This window comes from Mustela erminea, chromosome 10 (genome assembly GCF_009829155.1).
Source record: "Mustela erminea isolate mMusErm1 chromosome 10, mMusErm1.Pri, whole genome shotgun sequence".
Lineage (NCBI taxonomy): Eukaryota > Metazoa > Chordata > Mammalia > Carnivora > Mustelidae > Mustela > Mustela erminea.
The window spans coordinates 77,277,222-77,298,863 of NC_045623.1; the positions used below are offsets into that span (position 1 = coordinate 77,277,222).

The following is a 21,642-nucleotide window of genomic DNA, read 5'->3' on the forward strand; positions in this document are numbered from 1 at the left end:
TTTCTCTGAAAATGTCTTTCTTTTGCCTTCATTCCTAAGGAATATTTTCATATGATACACAGTCTAGACTGGAATTTTTTTTTCTAAGATGTTTATTGTCTAATGACCTCCATCATTTTTTAAAAAAGATTTATTTATTTATTTATTTATTTGAGAGAGAGAGAGAGAGAGAGAGAATGATCAAGAGGAGTGGCAGTGGGGGAAAGAGACAGAATCCATGAGCAGACTCCCTACTGAGTACTGAGCCCAACTTGGTGCCTGACCCCAAGCTCTGAGATCATGACCTGAGCTGAAATGAAGAGTCACCCGCTTAACTAACTAAGCCACCTAGGCACCCTGGGCCTCCATCATTTTTATGAGAAATCTTTTCATTTCCAATCAGTGTTCTTCTGTAGGTGAAATGTCATTTTTCTTTGGCTGCTTTCTGTCTTCGTTTTTTAACAGTTCAGCTATGATGTATATAAGTGGGATTTCTTTTTAATTGATCCTGATTTAGGTTCACTGTGAGATTCTCAAATCTGTACATTTATCTTTAAATAAATTTCTGAAGTTTTCAGTCATCAGTCCTTTCATATTTTTTCTGCTGTTGTGTTTCTCCTTCCTCTCCTTTTGGAACTCTAAACATGTTAGACTGTTTTGAGTTTATCCCATAACTTTCTGATGCTCTGATACTTTCTTTGCCCAGAATGCCTTTTGGCTGCAATAATAACAGTTTGAGGCTATGTTTTGGGATACCTCGATTCTCTGGCTTTTCTAATCAGAAAATTTATTGTCTATTAATAAAGGGCACCTGGGTGGCTCGGTTGGGTGACTGCCTTCAGCTCAGGTCATGATCCTGGAGTCCTGGGATTGAGTGCCACATCAGGCTCCCAGCTCCAAAGGGAGTTTTTTTCTCCCTCTGACCTTTTCCCCTCTTATGCTCTCTCTCACTCTCTCTCTCTCTCAAATGGATAAATAAAATCTTTATTAAAAAAAAAATCAGTGTGCCTATAACTAAAAATATGTACCATATTATTGAGCACATCAAAGTATGTAAAGAGAATGTTGTTTATTCTTTTGATTGAACCAGACTGAAGTATCCATAAAGAATATCTAATTAAAAGATTTTTAAAATTTACCATCTAATTTATAATAGCAGAAGCTATGAATCTGGCTTTGTAGGAAAATAGTGTCTCCTATCAAATCTGTGCCTTTTCTCATTACTCACTATTAAATGTCCCTCTGTATCAGAGATCCTCAGCATCGATAGCAGGTGTGTTTTAGTAGTTGTCATAGCAGCTAGCTCTCACTGTGCATTTCAGGTACCTGCTGAGAGCTTTGCATAAATCATTTCATTAATGCTCTTAATACCTCTAAAGAAAGTGACATAATCCTAATTTTTATAGATGGGTAAAAGAGCATAAAGTTTGATAATTTGTATACCATCACACAACACAGGCTTTCCTCTTCCTACCCCAGTGGGGAGGAGTGAGAAATAGTGAACCAGTAGTTGGGATGGAGATGATTCAGTTGAGTTAGAGGAACATGAGATTTGAAGGTTTTTGGTTTTTTTTTTTTTTAATATAAAGATTTTATTTATTTACTTGACAGAGATCACAAGTAAGCAGAGGCAGGCAGCAAGAGAGGGGGAAGCAGGCTCCCAGTTGAGCAGAGAGCCCAGTGCGGGGTTTGATCCCAGGACCCTGAAACTATCACCTGAGCTGAAGGCAGAAGTTTAACCATCTAAGCCACCCAGGCGCCCGAGATTTGCAGTGTTCTAAAGCAATCTTGTATGTTTTAGCTAAGTTAGACTGGCACCAAAATTGAGGCATAGACCAGGTTGTCTTTGTAGTTCTTCCATTTGTATTTCTGAAGCCCTTTGCCACTTTTACTTACTCTCAATGTGTACCCAGCACATAAGTGCTGGATTCTATCTTCCAGGGGGCAGGGTCGGGAGGTGACCCTTGTCTTTTTCTCTTTTTTCATTTCAATCAAGCTTCCTGTTCCTTACCTTTGTAGGTTGTCTGATGAAAGAAATTCATGATGAGGATTAAGTGATAATGGGTCTCAGTGAAATTGCTCTCTTTTTCATTCAGTGTGATCTTTTAAAAATGCATCTTCACTTGGGACTGTGTGGCACAGGTTAGGTTGTTTTTGCTAGAAGAGGAATATACATGGAACTAGCATCATAGCCACAAGTTATTCCTATCTGTCCTTTGTCAGTTTTCAGCATTTGAAGTTGAACATTCTTGAGTCCTCAACAAAGCCATAAACACCATCTCTTATGAACAAAGGAGGAGTTATCACTGTTTATATCCCTGATTATAAATACAGAATTTTGACTCCCATATTAGCTCTATAAACTGTGTGTGTGAGTTGTGTTATTCAGTACTGTTCAGTTGCACTAATAGACAAAGGAAGAAAACCTTAAATCGAATTTCTCTTTCAAGTAGAAGTGTGAGCTGTTAAATTTAACAGATAGCCAGGTGTGTTCCACAAGTTCATTCAGATGTCCATGTTCCTTCTAATCTCATCTTTTCAGTGTTCCCTAGAGTATTACCCTTGATTTTTTGGTTAAGATTACCACCACTGTGTCTGTGTCCCAGCCTGCAATAATAGGGAAAGACAGAGTAGAGGACAAGCAGATTCTTTTCAAAGACATGATCCAGAAGTTGCACATATCTTGCTCACATCTCCTTTACACAAGTTAGTTACATGGCCACATATACCTTAGTCACATGGCCACAGCTACTTTCAGATGAACTTGGAAAAGGTAGTATTTAGCTGGGCTGTCAAAAGTCCGTAACTATAGGGTTTTGTTACTAAAAGGGAGAAGAGAGGAAATGGATATTAGAGGACCGTTAACAGTCTCTATTTTTGCTCTACTGTCCCGTAGTCAATTAAAAGAGCTGGTAAGAAGTAGCCAAACCAATGGACTTTGTGATACCAGGTCAGTGGCATATTAAAATATAGTATAAGAGATTTCAGTAGGGATTTAAATTCATGTTTTCAGAAACAAAACACAAAACTGGATGTTGGAGAATTTGATGAAATACCTTCAAATTGTGTTAAAGTTGCTGGATGTATGAGCTAATAATTATTTATTTTGTTCTTGTATTTTAGGCCTCAACTCCATATAGCATAGATTCAGATTCTTTGGGAATGGAGTGTATTATTTCGGGAAGTGCCTCTCCAACTCTGGCAATCAACACTGTGACTAACAAAGTAATTCTTTTTTTTTTTTTTTTTGAACACTTTTTGAAATGTTGTTGAATAATACATTTAATTTGTCTTCATGATAACAATAGCGTTCTATATGATTGAGATTAAAGATGACATAAATTTGGCTAGCCTGTAATGGCAGCTTGAAAGCTTGAATCCACAATGTTTTGAGGTATACACAAATTAGAAGAAAATATTTCTCTAAAGAAGTTGGAGGATGCTTATTGGGAAGCTCTATTTAATTTAAATTCTTGACAGTGCCAGTTCCCATTGATGGAATTTTTGAGTTAGTATTTTATTGAATCAGTTTGTTTCAAAAACCAATGATTATCCCTCTAAATGTATGCTTGAAAAAAAATTTTCAGATTCCCAAGGGGTCAACAGAATCTAGTAAAATGAATAATTTGGACAAACCCATAGAGTTCTTTGAATGGTAGTCAACTTGTTTCATAGTATGCAAGTGTAGGTGCATATCCAGAAATAGTATGTAGTAGTCTGCTTTCTTTTCCTTCCCTTTCTTTCACTTCCTTTTCTCCCCTTACCCCATCCATCCCTTCCCCTTCTCTTTTCTTTCTTTTTGAAGCAAGGGTCAGAACTTCAAAATTTCATGCCAAGTCATTAGATACCTAATGAAATACCAAGTGTTTTTTTCTTTACGTTATTTCTTAAGCTCATATCTCAAAACCCTAAAAAGTCTCTGGGAGATTCATGAACTAACTAAGTTCTATGCATGTATTTCCTCCCTTACTAGACCATGAGCACCTGAAGCCATATATGCCTTATGCTGCTACTCTCTTTCAGTCTCACTTTCAAATCTTGCTTTTTTACCCTCTTCTCCTCTCTCCCTTGCTTTCACTTGTTCTTGCTTTATTTCTTCTACTTTTTCGTGCACACACATAAACACACACACACACACACACTCTTATATACATATAATTATACTGATACATATAGAATCTTTTTATTTGTAGAAAGATAATAAACCAATAGAAGCAGACTATCATTAGTGACTGATCAGATTTACAATTTAGAAAGGCAACTAGTAGCTGAGGTATAGAGTATTGATTTTTCCCAAATACTAACCCATGGAATGAGTCCATCAGAATCACTTAGGGGAGGTGTATGTGGGTGTATGTGTGCGAGTGTCTATTTAGTGGTGCTGGTGATAATTCCAAGGTATTATTGCAGGCCTGCCAAATCATTTATTTTATACTTAGAGAGAAGGTTCAAAAATCTGTACTTTAAGAAATCATCCCTGTGCTCCTGGGTGGCTCAGCTAGTTAAGCATCTACCTTCTGCTCAGGTTGTGATCCAGGGTCCAGGGATTGAGCCCCACATCGGGCTCCCTGCTCAGTGGGGAGCCTGCCTCTCCCTCTCCCTCTGCCATTCCCCTGACTTGTGCTCTCTGGCTGTCTCTCTGTCAAATAAATAAATAAAATCTTAAAAAAAAAAAAAAAGACACTATCCCTTTTTGTGCCCAACTAAACTTGAGAATTTCTAGTGAGGCATATGGTCTAGAATCAGAAATATCCAATACTGTTCTTTGTAGTAGTTCAAGTAGGAGATACTAAGGCCTAAATATATATAGTTGTAGCTTTTAGGAAACAGTTAGGAAATAGTAATGCTGGACTTCATGATGAAATAATATGGGGGTCAAAGAAGCTGGAGTTCTTGGTCTTATGCTTCTAGATGTGATGGATTAGCTAATATTAGATTAATCCTTCTTTCTATATAAAATACCACCATCCCCGACTAACAGTAAGAAAGAGGGAAGAGGCATTTGAGCACAGAAAAGCCAGGACTTCAGGGCTAAAGATTCCAGGAAAAATGGAAATATATTGAGATAAGCCATGCATACTTTCCTTGGGACATTTCTCAGTTCTCAATGCGTTGCATAGAGGCTAAACAGAAATCAGAAGCCTAGACCAGTCATTGGGCTTGAAGACAAAAACTGGAGTTTGAGGCTATCAAATAGCTGGGGATTGAAGACTAAGATCCTCTTGAATCTCCCAGCTGAGTTCAGTTTGGAAGTATTATCCACTTAAGGCATTTGCTAATTCCTAACTCATATGTATTTGGACTCAGACATAGACAAATCAAGTGGACTTTTCACTACTCAGAATCAAGCAGTCTCACAGGAAGGAGGGAATAATGATTATTGTCCATGATCTTCAAGGAGGAGGGGAGCCATGGTAAACACTCGAGGCTTTCAAGTCGATACTCAGAAGGGTTATGTTCTGTGAGTAAGAGCAAACCAAAATAGACCAGCTTCAAATTGTTACTAGCGTGGTTGCTATATACTTTATAGTTTATATAATACTTTTCTATTTGCCAAAAGAAAATTAAATCCTTTTTGGAAGAAATAACATTATCCTGAGCTTTTACAAGTTTTCATAAGTCAGATCTCACTTTCCGTCAAAAACTTTAGATATTACAGGAAACAGGATCACATAATTAAATAACAAGGAGATGGGTAGGGAAAAACAGCATAAATGTATTTATAAGTGATCTGGATAATGATTTTAAAATAACTAAAACTAACATTAGTTCAAGAAAATAGTTGAATTATAGAAAATTTATCAGAGAATTGGAAGCTGTATGGAAGAATGAAGAGGAAACTCTAGAACTGAAAAATATAGTAACTAAAATTAAGAATTTGATAGATGGGTTTAACAGCAGATTAGGCACACCAGAGAAGAGAATAGAATAGTGAACTGGAAGAAATGTCAATAGAAAATATGGAGATTGAAACACAAAAACAATGGAAAATTGAGAAAAGCTCAAGAGATAAATGGGATATAGGGAAAGAAATCTAACTTGTTATTAGGGTTTCAGAAGAGAGGAGAAAGGAATAAAGAAGCAACAATATATTAAAATTTTTTTAAACTGATGAAAGATAACACAGTGTAGATTCAAGAATTTCCTGAGAACTTCAAGAAGAATTAATGAAAAACCCTTATTAGCTGTCCCCCCTCCCAAATGGAGCCGCTAAAAACAAAGATGAACAAATCTTAAAATCAGAGGCAAAATCAGGCAACTTCAAAGGAATAATAGTAAGCCAGGCACTGACTTCTGAATAGAAATGATAAAAACCAGACATGAGAATGAAACCTGTATACTGTTGAAAGGTAATACCTGCTAATCCAGATTTCTACAATTAAAATTTCTGTGAAAAATGAAGGTTAAATTAGTGGGTTTCTACAGAGAGAATATGTTACTAGTACACCAGTATTATAGAGGGAATTAATTTTTCAGATAGAAGGAAATTATCCTGTGCAGGAAAGAATGAAGAACACCAGAGAGTATGTGTGTTGGTAAATCTAAGTGTGTATTGAGTGTTTACAAAAATCCAACAATAGCAGTTCTGTTACATAACACAATGCCTTTGAGTCTAAAATACTATAGAAGTTAAAAGACATGACAGTATAAGGGTAAGGCAGGAAGAAATATGGTTGACCCTACAACAGTGTGTAGTTTAGGGGTGCCGATGCTGCTGCTTCCCGCGCAGTTGAAAATCTCTGTCTCTGCCTTTGACTTCCCCAAAACCTAACCAATAATCTGCTGTTTAACAGAAGCCTTACTGATATATAAATAGTTCATTAATACATGTTGTGTTATGTTACATGCATTATATACTATTCTTACAGAAAAAGCTGGAGAAAAGAAAATGTTAGGAAGAGAAAAATACTTGTACAGTACCGTACTGTATACTTATTTTTAAGATTTTTATTCATTTGAGAGAGAGAGAACATGCATGAGTGTGAGTGTAGGGCAAAGCAGAAGGAAGGGGACAAGCAGACTCCCAACCTGATGGTGGGGCTCAGTCCCAGGATCCCAGTCATGACCCAAGCTGAAGTCAGACACTCAAATGACTGAGCTACCCATGCACACCTATTTATTTATATTTTTAAATCAGACTTTCTGCCCAGCATGGGGCTTGAACTCACAAGACTGAGATTGAGTTGCATGCTCTACCTACTGAACCAGCCAGGCACCCCAGTAACTGTGCTGTGTTTATCTTTCTTTCTTGTTTTTTTGTTTTTTGTTTTTTGTTTTTAGTGGGAGGAGAGGCTGGGGGAGAGGGAGAGAGGAGAGACTGGGGGAGAGGGAGAGAGAGAATCTTTAGCAGGCTTCGTGCCCAACCCTGAGATCATGACTGAAACTGACTGAGCCATCCAGGTGTCCCTGTGCTGTGTTTATTGGAAAAAATTCTGTATGTAAGTGGACCCATGTGGTTCAAAGCCATGATGTGAAGGATCAACTGTATATACAGTTAAGTCTTTGTATTGCACTAGAAGTGGTGAAAGTACTAAATCAAAAACATATTATAATACTTAGGGCAGTGGTTTTTTTAATACATCAGCACATGTCACAATAAGTAGGAGGTTTTGTTAAAACCTTTGTTAAAATTGCCGGGCCTCACCTGAGAATTTCTGGTTTTAGTACATTGAATTGGGGTCTGAAAATTTGAATTTCTTTGTTTTGGTTTTATTTTGTTTTGTTTTGTTTTTGGGTTTTTCTTAAGGATTTAAAGTAATCTCCACACCAGTGTAGGGCTTGAGCTCAACTCTGAGATCAAGTTCCAGGTTCCACTGATTGAGCCAGCCAGGTGCCCCAAAGTTTTTATTTTGTTTTTGTTTTTGTTTTTTGAGTAATCTCTACACCTAACATGGGACTTGAATTCCTAACTCCAGGATGAAGAGTCACACACACTCTACCAACTGAGCCAGCCAGGCACCCCTGAAAAATTTGAATTTCTAACAATACTCAACATACTAGTCATGTTATTATTTACTACAAGAATAGTAAAAGAATATAAAGTAAATAAGGAGAGGCACATGGGTGGCTCAGTTGGTTAAGTGGCTGCCATCGCCTCAGGTCATGATTCCAGGGTCCTTGGATCGAGCCCCACATTGGGCTCCCTGATCGGCGGAGAGCCGGCATCTCCCTCTCCCTCTGCCTGCTGCTCTGCCTACTTCTGGTCTCTCTCCACCTCTCTAATAAATAAATAGAATCTTAAAAAAAAAAAGTAAACAAGGAAAAATAATATATCCAAAAGTAGACAAGAAAGGAGGAAAGAAATGAATAAAGAAGTGAGAGGGAAAACAGGAAAACTAGTATGTACTTAAATTGAGTTGTGTCGGGTTAGGGTCCTGGGTGTCTCAGTTTACCTTCTCCCTTCGGCTCAGGTCATGCTCCCAGGGTCCTGGGATGAAGTTCCACATCAAGCTTCTCTGCTCAGTGGGGAGTCTGCTGCTTCCTCTTCCTCTCCCTCTTTCTGTCTCTCAAATAAATAAATAAATATTAAAAAAAAAAAAAGATTGAGTTCTGTTAGGAAATCAACGTAAATGTACAGAATATTCCATTTAAAAATCAAAGATTGTCAGAGTGGATGAAAAATAAAATTCATCCAGCACCTATGTGCTGCTTACAAGAGAGCCAGAAAGAACCTCAAGCAGACTCTGAGCCTGGAGCCCAATGTGAGGCTGGATCTCACAACCCTGAGATCATGACCTGAGCCAAGAGTCAGACACTTAGCCAACTGAGCCACCTAGGCACCCCACCCCGCCAGAGATATATCTTAAAGCACAAGACATATTACTGAAAACAAAGATTTTATTATGCAAAAGGATCATTTCAATAAGGAACAGTACTAAATTTATATATGCTTCAAGAGCTGACAAAACTCAAAGGAGAAATGGACAAATCCTTGACCAAAGAGGAAGATTTTAGCATATGTCTCTTTCTAACTCATAGAAGCAAATCAGAATCAAAACATAATCATACAAATCCTATTAAAGATATAGAAGATGTGAGCCAGGAAATTAGAAGTTTATTCCACTTGAGGAATATATGTACATACACATACATATACATACATACACATACTTAACAATTGCAGAATATGCTTTTTTTTTTTTTTTTTTTTAAACAGGATTTATTTATTTTAGAGAGCGAGGGAGTGTGTGGGAGAGGGGCAGAGGAGAGAGAGTCTAAAGCAGACTGCCGAGTGTGGAGCCTTTCTTGGTTGGATCTCATGACCTTGAGATCATGATTTGAGCCAAAACCAAGAGTTGGACACTCAACTGACTGTACACCCAGGCATCCCCCGAATATACCCTTTTTATGTGCACATGGCATATTTACCAAAATTGATCATGTAATACTGATTTATGCTAGACCATAAAGGAAGTTTCAGCAAACTTCAGAAGACCAACACCATATAGTGTATATTTTCCAGCACTGTGGAATTAAGGTAGAAATAATAGCAAATAGATGATCAGATAATCACCCAAAGTTTGCAGATTAAGCGGTATAGTTATAAATAACCCAGGGATCAAGAAGAAATTCTAGTAGAAAATACTTTGAATTGATGACCAATAGAAATATGAATTAGCCTCTGCCTTCAGCTCGGGTCATGATCCCAGGGTAATGGGATCGAGCCCCGCATCCCGGCTCTCTGCTCAGTGGGGAGCCTGCTTCCTCCTCTCTTCCTGCCTGCCTCTCTGCCTACTTGTGATCTCTCTCTCTGTCAAATAAATAAATAAATCTTTAAAAAAAAAAAAGAAATATGAATTATAAAAGCCTGTAGAAGGAGTATAGTTGAAGTATTTTTTTTTTAAGATTTTATTTATTTATTTGACAGAGATCACAAGTAGGCAGAGGGAGAGGAGGAAGCAGACTCCCCACCCAGCAGAGAGCCCGATGTGGGACTCGATCCCAGGACCCTGGGATCATGACTTGAGCCGAAGGCAGAGGCTTAACCCACTGAGCCACCCAGGTGCCCACAATTGAAGTATTAACCTTAAATGTGTATACTAGAATAGAAGAAGGATTGAGTATTAATGATTTAAGCATCTAGATAAAGAGCAAAATAAATCTGAAGAAGACAAAGGTAGTAAAAAAAAAAAAGAAGTCAACAAAAAGAAGCTGGTTCTTTGTAAAGATTTGTTGGTTCTGGCCAACATGAAATAACAGGGCCTAAATTTACTCCACTACCTGAAACAACTGACAAAGTAGACAAAATATATGAAACAGTGGTTTTCGAGAGATTCAGCCATAACACAGTCCTGAGAAATTGTGAACAAATAAGGTCAACCCTATGATTGTCCTAGCTTACTGTTTAGAGAAAGTTTCTAAGGCCCAGAGGTCTCACTGGGTAGAGTCAGGTGGAGTTGGGAGATCATGGAATCCCTGAGCTGGCTGGAGTTCACAGGGCACCATATTAGAGAAGAGAAAGCTACACCAAGAGAGAATTCCAGTGATATACTGAGGGTGCCCCCTGAGTCTTCAGTTGGTATTTATAGTGCGTGGGTAAGGAAGACTAGGGAAAGAACCACCTGCAAGGATTTGTGTAGAAAATTACTGGTACTTCTGTAGGGCCAGGTGTAGTTACTGTTCACCAAAAGTGAAAGTCTTCGTAATTCGCAGGTCATTAAGTAAAGTACCTGGGATTTTGATTCAGTAGCGGAACAAAATTAACTCTAGACTAAAATGGTGCTCTGGTCCTATCTACATACCTTCGAAGCAAAACTCAAAAGGATTGGTCTGTTTTCAAGTAATTCTAATTTTAAAATTTGATTTGAAGTTTCTTAGATGTAATTCAGAGACCATTATAAAATTTCCCCTTTTAAAGTTACAGTTAGTGGTTTTGGTATATTCACAAGGGTGTGCAGCCATGAACCACCATGTAATTCCGGAAAATTTTCATCACCCACCCTGGAAAGAAAAGCCTATACCCATTACCATTGATTTCCTATTCCATCCATTTCTTGTAACTGTTAATTTACTTTTTAATTCTGTGGATTTTCCTATTCTGGACATTTCATATAAATGGGATCATATAATATGTAACTTGTTACGTCTGACTTCTTTCACTAAACACATTTTTCAAGGTTCAGCCATGTTATAGCATGTATCAGTACTTTATGCCTGTTATCAAATAATTTAACTGTGTTCCAGAATAAAGCTCAAGAAGGTTTATAAGAATACAAAACTATCTAGCACTTATCAGTGTAAAATTCACAATGGTCTGGCACCCAATAAAAAATTATCAGGCTGGCAAAGAAGTAGTAGAAAAATAAAAAGCTAAAAAAAAAAAAAAAAAAAGCAACCGTAATGAGGAGAAAATTAATCAAAACTGACCCAGAAATAGCACAGATGATAAAATTAGTATAAAGCAACATAAGAAATTATCATAAGCCAAGATACAGAAATAAGCTCTCATTGGACGAATGGGTGATGAAGCTGGGAGGTATGTGTGTGCACACATGCATGTGCACGCACACACAGAATGGAATATTCTTTAGCCATGAGAAGAAAATCCTGCTGTTCGAGACAACGTTGAATGGACCTTGAAGGTATTATGCTAAGTGAAATGTGAGGCAGGAAAAGACAGATACTGTATGATATCATTTATATATGGAATCTTAAAAGGCCTAATTCATAGAAAGTTGAATGGTAGTTAACCAGGGGCTATGGGACAGGAAAAATGGAGAAATGTTAGTCTCAAAAGGTATAAACTTTTAACTTATAAGATGATTAAGTTTGGGGGATCTTTTATATAGCATGGTGATTATTGTTAGCAATATTGTATTCATGTATACATGAAAGTTATTAGGTAAGTAGATCTTAAAAGGAAATGGTAATTATGGGAGGTGATAGAGGTGTTAAAGCTATGGTGGTATTTAATTTGCAATATATAAGTGTATCAAATGAACACATTGTATACCTTAAACTTATATGTTAATTATATTTCAGTAAAGTTGGGAAAAGCCCAGTTTTTATAACTGTATTCCATAGAGGAGTAAAAGGATAGGTTGAACATTTATGTAGACATCTGGAAGATACTCTTTTAAAATCCAAATCAAACTTCTTGGAGATAGAGATTATGTCTGATTTGAAAAATACGCTGGGTGGAATGAACAACAGATTAGACATTGTAGAAGGAAAGATGATTTAAGATAAAAAGTTAGACAAAATGAAACATGAAAAGACTGAAAAAGTATATAGAATATTCATGTGCTGTGGTAACAACTAGAAATCTGGATCTACAGAAAGGAACTAAGGACCAGAAATGGTAACTATGTGGTTAAATATATAAAGCATTTTTTGAAAAATTTAAATCTCTTTAAAAGATAATATACTGCTTAAAGCAAAAATAGCAAACATATTGTGGGTGTATAACATGTAGAAGTAAAATACAGGACAACAATAGTATTCAGGCAGATAGAAGAGAAATGGAAGTATTACCAAACAAATGTTAAACATAAACTTTAAGAAACCTAGCTATCATTCTTAAGTGATATGATTGTTTATGTGGAAAATTCAAAAGAAATCTACAGATAAGCTCTTAGAATTCATGAATGAACTTAAGTTCTTAATAGAAGATCATTGTTTGACTTTAGAAATCAGTAGCATTTCTGTGTATAAGTCAGACAATTCGAAAATAAGATTAGAGATAATAAAACTTACGTTAGCTTTCAAAAACATTAAATACCTAGGATTAAGTGGAAGATGAACTCTACACATAAAATTATAAAGAGTTACTGAGAGAAAATGAATATATAAATAAATAGATACGTAATTTTTATAGAGAAGATTATTGTAAAGAAGTCAGTTTGTCCTCAGTTTATCTACAGATTTAATATCCCAGTTAGAGGTCCACAGTGCTTTTTTGGGGGAAGGAACGGGAATAGAAAATGACCAGGTGATCTTAAAATATAAATGAGAATCCAAATGGCAAATGGTAGTTGAAGATAATGTTGAAAGAAAAGGTACGGTAGCAGGGCGCCTGGGTGGCTTAGTCGTTAGGTGTCTGCCTTTGGCTCCGGTCATGATCCCAGAGTCCTGGGATCGAGCCCTGCATCAGGCTCCCTCCTCAGTGGGAAACCTTCTTCGCCCTCTCCCACTCCCCCTGCCTATGTTCCCCCTCTCGATGTATCTTTCTCTCTGTTAAATAAGTAAATAAAATCTTTAAAAAAAGAAAAGGTATGGTAGAGGATTTATACTTCCAGTTATCAAGAGAAAGCCTACAGTAATTGAAAGAGTGGTATTGGCATAAGACAAATAGACTTACGGAACACAACTCAGTGATGTCTCTCAACAAATGGTGCTGCATTACAAAGGAAGTAATAAAGATGTAAGAGCAGATATTAGTGTAAAGCTTTGTGTAATCCTTTAGCTGATTTTACTGTAAAAGTACAGAAAAGGATACACATTGTATGATTCCATTTATTTATTTTTTTAAAAAAGATTTTATTTATTTGACAGAGATCACAAGCAGGCAGAGAGGCAGGCAGAGAAAGAGAGGGGGAATCAGGTTCCCCGCTGAGCAGAGAGCCCGATGTAGGGCTAGATTGCAGGACCCTGAGACCATGACCTGAGCGGAAGGCAGAGGCTTAACCCACTGAGCCACCCAGGCGCCCTGTATGATTCCATTTATACTTCGTTCAGAATACAGATAAGCTAACCAATAGTGGCAGAAGTTTGGTATAGTGGGTGCCTATGTCAGAGAGGAGAATGGGTTATGACTAGCTGGTTAATGATTGAGAGAGCACATGAACTGGCCTTAAGGAGTGCTGGTTGTGTTCTGTATCAGAGGTTCTGTGGTCTGTGGACACCTAGGTAACTAAGACCCTTTTTAGGGATTTCATGAGGTCAAACTGTTTTAATGATAATACTAAAATATTATTTGCCTTTTCTTTATTTTTATATTTTCATTGATGCAGCATAAGCAGTAGTAAATGTTAGCACAGATCAAGGCAGTGACCCCTTGTACTAGTAGTCATTATATTCTTCACTGCCAACACCCCTCAGGTTGAAAAAAAATACTAGTTTAACTTAATGATATCCTTGGTGAAACAGGAAAGATAGTTTTATCAAGTTGTGACCTTTGAATACATGTCTTTTTAATATTCTCTGTGATGAAATGGGAAGTATGCATAAAAAACTTAGACTACATGCTGAACTACATTGGTTGCTTCAAGGAAGAACAGCCCTCTTTGTGTGGGTGTTTGAGTTGGATGTGGACCTAGCTGCTTAGATCATTGTTTTTACGTGAAAGGAAAACTCACACTGATTATTCAGATTTGGCAGATGTTTTCTTGATAATAAACAAAGTGAGTTTGTCACCTCAAGGAAAACAATTGTCAGTATCCTTTGCTAGTGATAAAATTTGACCTCTTAAGCAAAAATGGAAGTTTGGAAAACTTATATCCACCACAGCAAATATGATAGGAGAGATCATTGATGATCATTTAAGGAGATCATTGATGATGTTAGCAAGTATGATGTTTTAATGTTGTATAATGAAATGTGTCAGTATTTGGGAGATCTGTATAACTTAGTGAACCAGTATTTTCCAGATGGCCAGTGCATGTTATAAAATCACGCTTGGATGAATGATCCATTCAAAGTACAAGGTAGAACAGAGGGTTTCAATGGGACAGTATGAACAATTTAGTGGTATGTTTTCAGATCCACATTGCAACTTATCTTTAAAAAAATTTTCACTTGTCATGTTTTGGTGTAGTATCAAAAAAGACCATCCGCAATAATCTGAAAGTCTGTTAATATATTCTTCCCCTTTTCCAAATACATATATGTGTGGTGCTGGGTTTTCTCTGTATTGTTCCACCTAAACACCTTACTGCAGCAGATGGAATACAGAAGTGGATAAGAAAATTCAGCTGTTTCTGTAAAGCCAGGCATTGAGATTTACAAGAATATAAAATAAGGGAAGTCTAATTGGGTTTATTGGGAGAAAATATTTCTTATGTTACCATTTTAGCCAGGTTTATAATTATTATTTTTAAATTAATAATTTGTTTTAATATATATTTCAATTATTATTTGGGGGGGACATAATATGCCAATTATTAATAGATGAATCAGCACAAACAAGCTCCTTGACTCTTCAGTTTTTAAGACTGCGAAAGTGTTCTAGGATCAAAGTTTTGAGAATAGGTCTATCTAGATGGTGATTACGTAAGTATGCCCATTCTAATAAACTAGTAATTTTTATTAAAATGTTTATCCTCTTTCCAGATAAAAATAAGCTATTAAGGATTTTGTCCAAGATTTCTGACTTGAGTGGTACGTAATGGAGCATGGACAGGAGAGAGTGTGAGTGGCTAAGAAAATTACCATAGGGTGCTTCTAATTTGTTGGTTAGGAGCCTGTAAGCTTGATTTTTTAAAAATTATTTTTATTAACATATTATTTGCCCCAGGGGTACAGGTCTGTGAATCATCAGGCTTACACATGATTTTCTTTAAAATGAAATTTATGTTGGAAGTGTTTGCCAGAGTTTCCTTTATTTCCTCTTAGATTATCTTATATTCTTTTCCCTAATTAGTTCCTAGGCATGTTACTGTTTCTAGCTGATGTGAATGGGGGACAGTTTGGTTTTGCCCTCAGTATAGAGGGATACATGCTTAGTTTTCTACATGTTTGGCCTCTTTTGGCAGATGTAGCATTTAGCATGATCCCATTCTAAGCACAAACAGAAGGATGGTGATAGCTCAATTGGTTATTCAGTCAGCAAATATTTATTAATTGTGTACTGAGTAGAAAGCACTATGTTGGTTATGATTACTTACTGGGGACTCAAGGAGCTAACAGTCTAGTAGTGGTAAAAATTAGTTTTACCATAAAGCTAAATGTATTGTGCCATGGAAGTAGCAGCATCGAAAGGAAAGTTGGTTGTACCATCTGAATAGAACCTTGAGGGTTAATAAGGCTAGTTATCTGTTTTAAAAATACTCTTTGTTTCTCATTAAAAATTATAAGTCTTCAGAAATGCCTAGCCTCCTGCTGGTTAATAGTTAACAGTTTGATTTATAGTCCTTAGCATCTGATGTGTATGTGTTAGCATCTTATTTTTGTTTAAAAGATTTATTTGTTTAGAGAGAAAGAGTGTGGAGGGGGAGGGGGTAGAGAGAGAGAGAAAGAGAGAATCTCAAGTAGACTCTGTGCTGAGCGTGGAGCCTGATGTGGGACTTGATTCCACAACCCTGAGATCATGACCTGAGCTGAGACCACGGGTTGGATATTTAACCAACTGAGCCACCTGGGTGCCCCATAATTGTTAGTATTTTAAAAAATTAGATCACATACATGGATTTTGCAAATACGTTGTGGACAATTGAGTGTCCATTTTCAACAATATAGCCACTATGATCCCTGTGATTTTAAAAATTCCTTTTTTGTGTTCTTTTCAATTACTAGTATTTGGATAGAAGAGAATAATAGTTTTCCTTAAAGCTTGAGTAAAAATAAATTTATACATTGTAGAAACACCTGTAATCTCCTTATTAAATGTTGATGAACAAATTACACCTGATAGTATATTGAATTTATGTACTTCTGGATAGGATATTTTTCAGTTTGAGAGTAATTTATTTCATGGCAAACATGGAATTAGCAGTGAAGGGCATGGAGTTGGGGTAGGAAAGACTACTAACATTTTGTCTTTCTGCTATATACCAACCTAATTGTTTTTTTGTAGAGTTGCTTAGAAAGGTACTCTTTACAGTGAGAACTACTTATGCAGTATTTTTCTTTTCTAGGTAACGTTGTACAACACTGATCAGGATGGTAGTGACAGCCCACGCAGCAGCCTTAACAACAGTCTCTCAGACCAGAGTTTGGCATCTGTTAATTTGAACAGTGTTGGAAGTGTGCATAGTTATACACCGGTAAGTCTTGATGAAGTTAGCTTCTTTATTGAGTATTCCATTAGTGCTTAAAACTAAGCCAAATATCATTGAAGTGTAAATAAAAAGTGAAGATGTCTATTTTTCACTAATCAATTCATTTAGCTTAGATAAGTAGAGCAGATTCCTACCTTGATAGTGTTTTAATTGGGTACTTACATTTATCAGGTTAGATACAGATAGGTGGTTATACTGTGTTTTATTATTTTGGCCTACTTTATTTGTTTTCTGATCAAGTGAAAAGTAATTGGAATAGGAAAAAAAAGTTGTACTTTAGTCTAGCAAAGCTATATTTGATGATACTTCACAGTCCTTGGTAAGAGTTTACAGAATGTGTATATCACCTTGTTTTCCTTCTGTAGGTCTGAGAAGGGAGTTCTACAAACCTCAAAGGTTAGGGTGACTTGGTACCTAATTGTTAACCAGTCTTATGTTTTTAATTTTGGTGTGGTAAACAAAGCTATACTATAAAGGGACCCGTGTGTGCTGATTTCGTTACCTATTATAAGAACATGACCCTTGGGTTATCTGATACCTCTTTTCAAATCATCTGGCAACTGTCCTCCCTAGAAGACTTAGAACAGAGCCCAGGAGCCATATACTGCCACTGTACATTGGTTTAAATTTGACCTCACCAGATCACTCCCTGTTGCAGGATGAGTAAATAGGTAAAACCTTACACAGGACAAAGATATATAAGGGAAGGGAAACTTAAATAAGAAAATAACACAAGGGAAACCAAAACTTAGGGAGCAGAATTAAAATCCACATTGAATGTAGGAAAACAAAAGGTGGCTCCTCAAAACTGTTATCAGTGCTCTGGGGGAAAAGACCTACTATATTCTTTCAGAATGCAGAAGTATCAGATAGAGCAATAATAGTTAATGTCAGAGAAGATAATAGATCTGGAGAATTAAGAATTACAGGTGTCCCTGAAGAAGCAGCTAGAACAGTTGGTACAGAAGAAGCAGTTTTCAAAGAAAGAGAGATTATAAAAGTGTTACTGAGTTATAGGAAAAGTTGATGGGGGAAAACCTGTATTTAGACCCATCACAATAAATTTTAAAATTTCAAAAGTAATCATCTATATAAATACTCTTGTAGAAGAAATTAGATGCATCCAAAGAAACACAAATCATACTTCTCTTCTATAATGCTAAATACCAGAGGATAATGGAATAATACTGCACATAGAGTTTTGAGACAGTAGATTTGGATTTATAAATATTATGTCCAGCCAAATTTGCATTCATACGTGAAATAAAGAGAAAGACATTCTTTGATGCACAGAGCTTAAAAAGCTTGCTTCCTTTGTTTTCATGTGCCCTTCTGAAAAACTTACCTTGTGGATCAAGAGGTAAACTAAAAGCACTCAGAAATGATGAAATCGTAATATAAAAGGACTAGTTGGAGCACTGAAGCAAACTAAGCAGAGATTTAATGATTTTAAGTTATTTTTAAAATAATGCGAATGTAGAAAATCTTGACACCAAGAGTCCTGTATCACAAAGTATAATACAAAGGAAAAAATTAAATTTGTAGAACTAGGTAACAGAAGGAAGAACAAAAATGTCTCTAATGCCAGTACGTGTAGGAAGTTTAAGCTACTTTGAAAAGCTGGACATCACATACTATGCTTTGTCCTTTAATGATGTCAAGTGGTCATCGAACACTCTGTGAGCAGCAGGACAGCACCAGCTGCTGGTCAGGCTTGCCACATATATCTAGGTTGATCCTGTCAGGACACAGTGAGCCCAAATGTACACAGACATTGTTATTACTTATGTATAAGCCAGATGGATATGGTGCCAGCTCCCCACATCCCACAGGGTGACACTGAACTGGAGAAGCCAGATGACAGACTTCACAAGTAGTGGGTCACTGTAGTGAAGGGACAAATTCCATTTTGCAGCTAAGCAGTTGTGACTCGCAGCTGTACCCTAAGAGAAAAAAGTAGAAAGTCCCCTGCCTCTCTGGAAATAGGGAGGCAGTTGAGAAACTGTCTCTTGGCAACTTCCTATAGGTTAGACAGGGAGATGAGAGGCTGCCCCATGGCTACCCCCTGCAGAATAGAAAGGCAGATGAGAAATGGATGAGAATTTACTCCTCATAAGACCACTCACATTCCATGTTTCAGGATAATCACCAAGGCTTAGGTCGTTCTGCCATTGAGCCTGGCCTCCAGTGGCCTGTGTGGAGATGTGTAAGGTGCCGTGGTAGAGCCCTTCCCCTACACAAAATTCATTTATTTCTGTTACTGCAGATTTCTTATAAGCATCATTCTGAATGGCTGCATAAATTTACAGTGAGTGTTCATATTTTAATTTTTCAAAACAATAAAAAAATGGCAGTTTACCACCCCTTGATACAATCTGTAAGATAGATACTGCTGATCTTTTTTTTTTATTTCTAGTTGTGCTGCCTTCAGTGATAATTCTTATTTTTTAGGTGTTTAGGGTGCTTTTTTTTTTTCTTCGCATAGCTCAAAGCCATGCTTTCTTCTGTTTTTCTCTGAATCTTCTTTATCTGTTACCCTCATTCCTCATTTCCCTTAGTTTCATTAAAAAGTTTTTTTATCCCCCCTCTAGAAATGAAGAGTTAGGTGTATTGAAGCTCCTTGCGGCTTTGGACAGCATCATACAACCTGACTCCCAATACTCAACAGTATTTGAGTTTAAATACTTAAAGATTAATTGAATAAATGAATGAGAAATGTTAGTAATATCATAGTGGAGTGGAGTTTGAGGTCAAATTGCTTCAGTAGAGATCAAGATGAAGATTCTGCAGGAACTGGGAGGGTTCCATGCCTAGCCTATCGTTTATTTGTATGATCTTGGGAAGGTCATTTAAATTCTTTGAACTCTTTACCTTTTCTGTGAAATGTGGAGGTTGGATTAGATTTCTGTGGTTCTTCAGAATCCAAGTTAACACTTTTGTGTTCTTGTCTGTCATGTGTGCCTATCTTAACAGAAGATGGGAAAGCCAAGGGTAGGGACATTATTTCCTTTGGATTCTAGAAACTGTTCTAATATTTTCAGTTATATATTTTATGTGACAGACCAATTCTGATATATACAGCTACTAAATTAGTAGTATTTTCTTTTGATGTTAGGTGACAAACCATCCAGAACCAGTCTCTCAGTCATTAACTCCTCAACAGCAGCCACAGTACAACCTTCCAGAACGAGACAAACAACTACTTTTCTCAGAATATAATTTTGAAGATCTCAGTGCCTCATTTCGGAGCCTTTATAAGTCAGTTTTTGAGCAGTCACTTAGTCAACAAGGTGAGTGTTTTCTTGGGGGTAGGGGGTTGTTTTGTTTAATTGAAGTATAATTGACATATATATCCTATTAATTTCAAGTGGAGTTTTTAAAATACCGTTTTGAAAAGTAAATTTTTATTGAAAAATTTTTAAGAATTATTTTTGCATAGCAGCTGTTTATTTCTTGAATCGTTGAACAGTATCATTGTGGTCAGGATTGAATACTCTTTGTGCCTTTACTATACCCTGTATATATTCATATAATAACACAAGAATGCAAATTTATCTGCATACCCTATTCACTTACTATTCACCCTATTCACCTACTCACATACCAAAATTATCTTGCATATCCTATTCACTTACTAGTGGTGTCCTGGAGGAGTACGTATTAAAGAATTCTGACACTGCATCTGTGCCATGTAGGAAATACTGTCATGGTTAATTAGTGATGTCTGGCATGTGAAGTGTTTGAGTGGCAAATGTTGCACTACAGGAACAGATGTGCTTTTACTGTCTGAATGGACTGTTATTAGCAAAGAGATAGCTGGTGGAATATGGTAGCACCAGATTTGCAATTTCATGCATGGTGCTTGTAAGTGAACATACTGGTTAGTGGGAAGCTCTGGGTCACTGTTAAATACGACGTAGTTAAATCAGATTTTAACAACTAAAAGTGATTTTGGTTGAGATGCCCTGTTACATCTCAGTCAGATGCTGGATTGTTGCTATTATGTGTTACTGTCCTCAAGCTGCTGGTTCTATTTTAGTCAGAGTCTTACGATAGGATTAAGATGTTGTATTGTCCTTCCCCCATAAAATACTAATCAGAAATTGTTGGGAACTCTACTATTAAAGCACTTCCTGATTGCTTTGTTTGGCAGACATTTTCTACCCCAGCCCAAGGGAGTTTGCCTGTTCACAGTAGTGATAAAAATTCTGTGTTTATAGAGTTTACATTTTAATACTTACTGTCAGATACTACAAAAGTTAATGATATATACAATTTTTTTTTATATATATATACTTATATACATGTATCAGTGACTATCAGTAACTTGTACAGGAAGTTGGTTTTTCTGGTTAAAGTAAGATTCATGTATTATTCTCAAATTTATTTTGAATTTTCCATCTATGAAATTTTTGAATTTTCCATCTGTGAAAGTACAAAAAGGACTAATGCAGGACTTCACTAAGGAGATCCAGATGTGGTGATCAAAATAGAAAAATACTGGCTTTGAAATGGAAATGACAACAATTTCTGAAGCTCTTAATGATATTTCATCACACATTAAAGTTTTTAAAGATTTATTTACTTATTTGAGAGTAGGGAGGGGCAGAGGAAGGGAGAGAATCCCTAGCACAGTCCCTGCCAAGTGCAAAGCCTGATGCAGGGCTCAGTCCCATGACCCTGCGATCATGACCTGAGCCAAAACCAAGACTTGGATGCCCAACCA

At 36.7% G+C, this 21,642-nt stretch overlaps 1 protein-coding gene across 3 annotated transcripts in view; it reads left to right on the forward strand.

The window, feature by feature from the left end:
- Positions 1-21,642, forward strand: part of FOXJ3 (forkhead box J3) — a 154,593-nt gene that overhangs the window by 108,427 nt on the left and 24,524 nt on the right. For 2 of the 3 annotated variants that reach the window (XM_032360667.1, XM_032360666.1), the window contains exons 6-8: positions 3,103-3,204; positions 16,773-16,901; positions 20,032-20,206. In XM_032360667.1, the coding sequence (XP_032216558.1) occupies positions 3,103-3,204; positions 16,773-16,901; positions 20,032-20,206 (406 nt within the window). The remainder of the gene's footprint in view (positions 1-3,102; positions 3,205-16,772; positions 16,902-20,031; positions 20,207-21,642) is intronic. The other variant, XM_032360669.1, reaches the window with a different exon arrangement.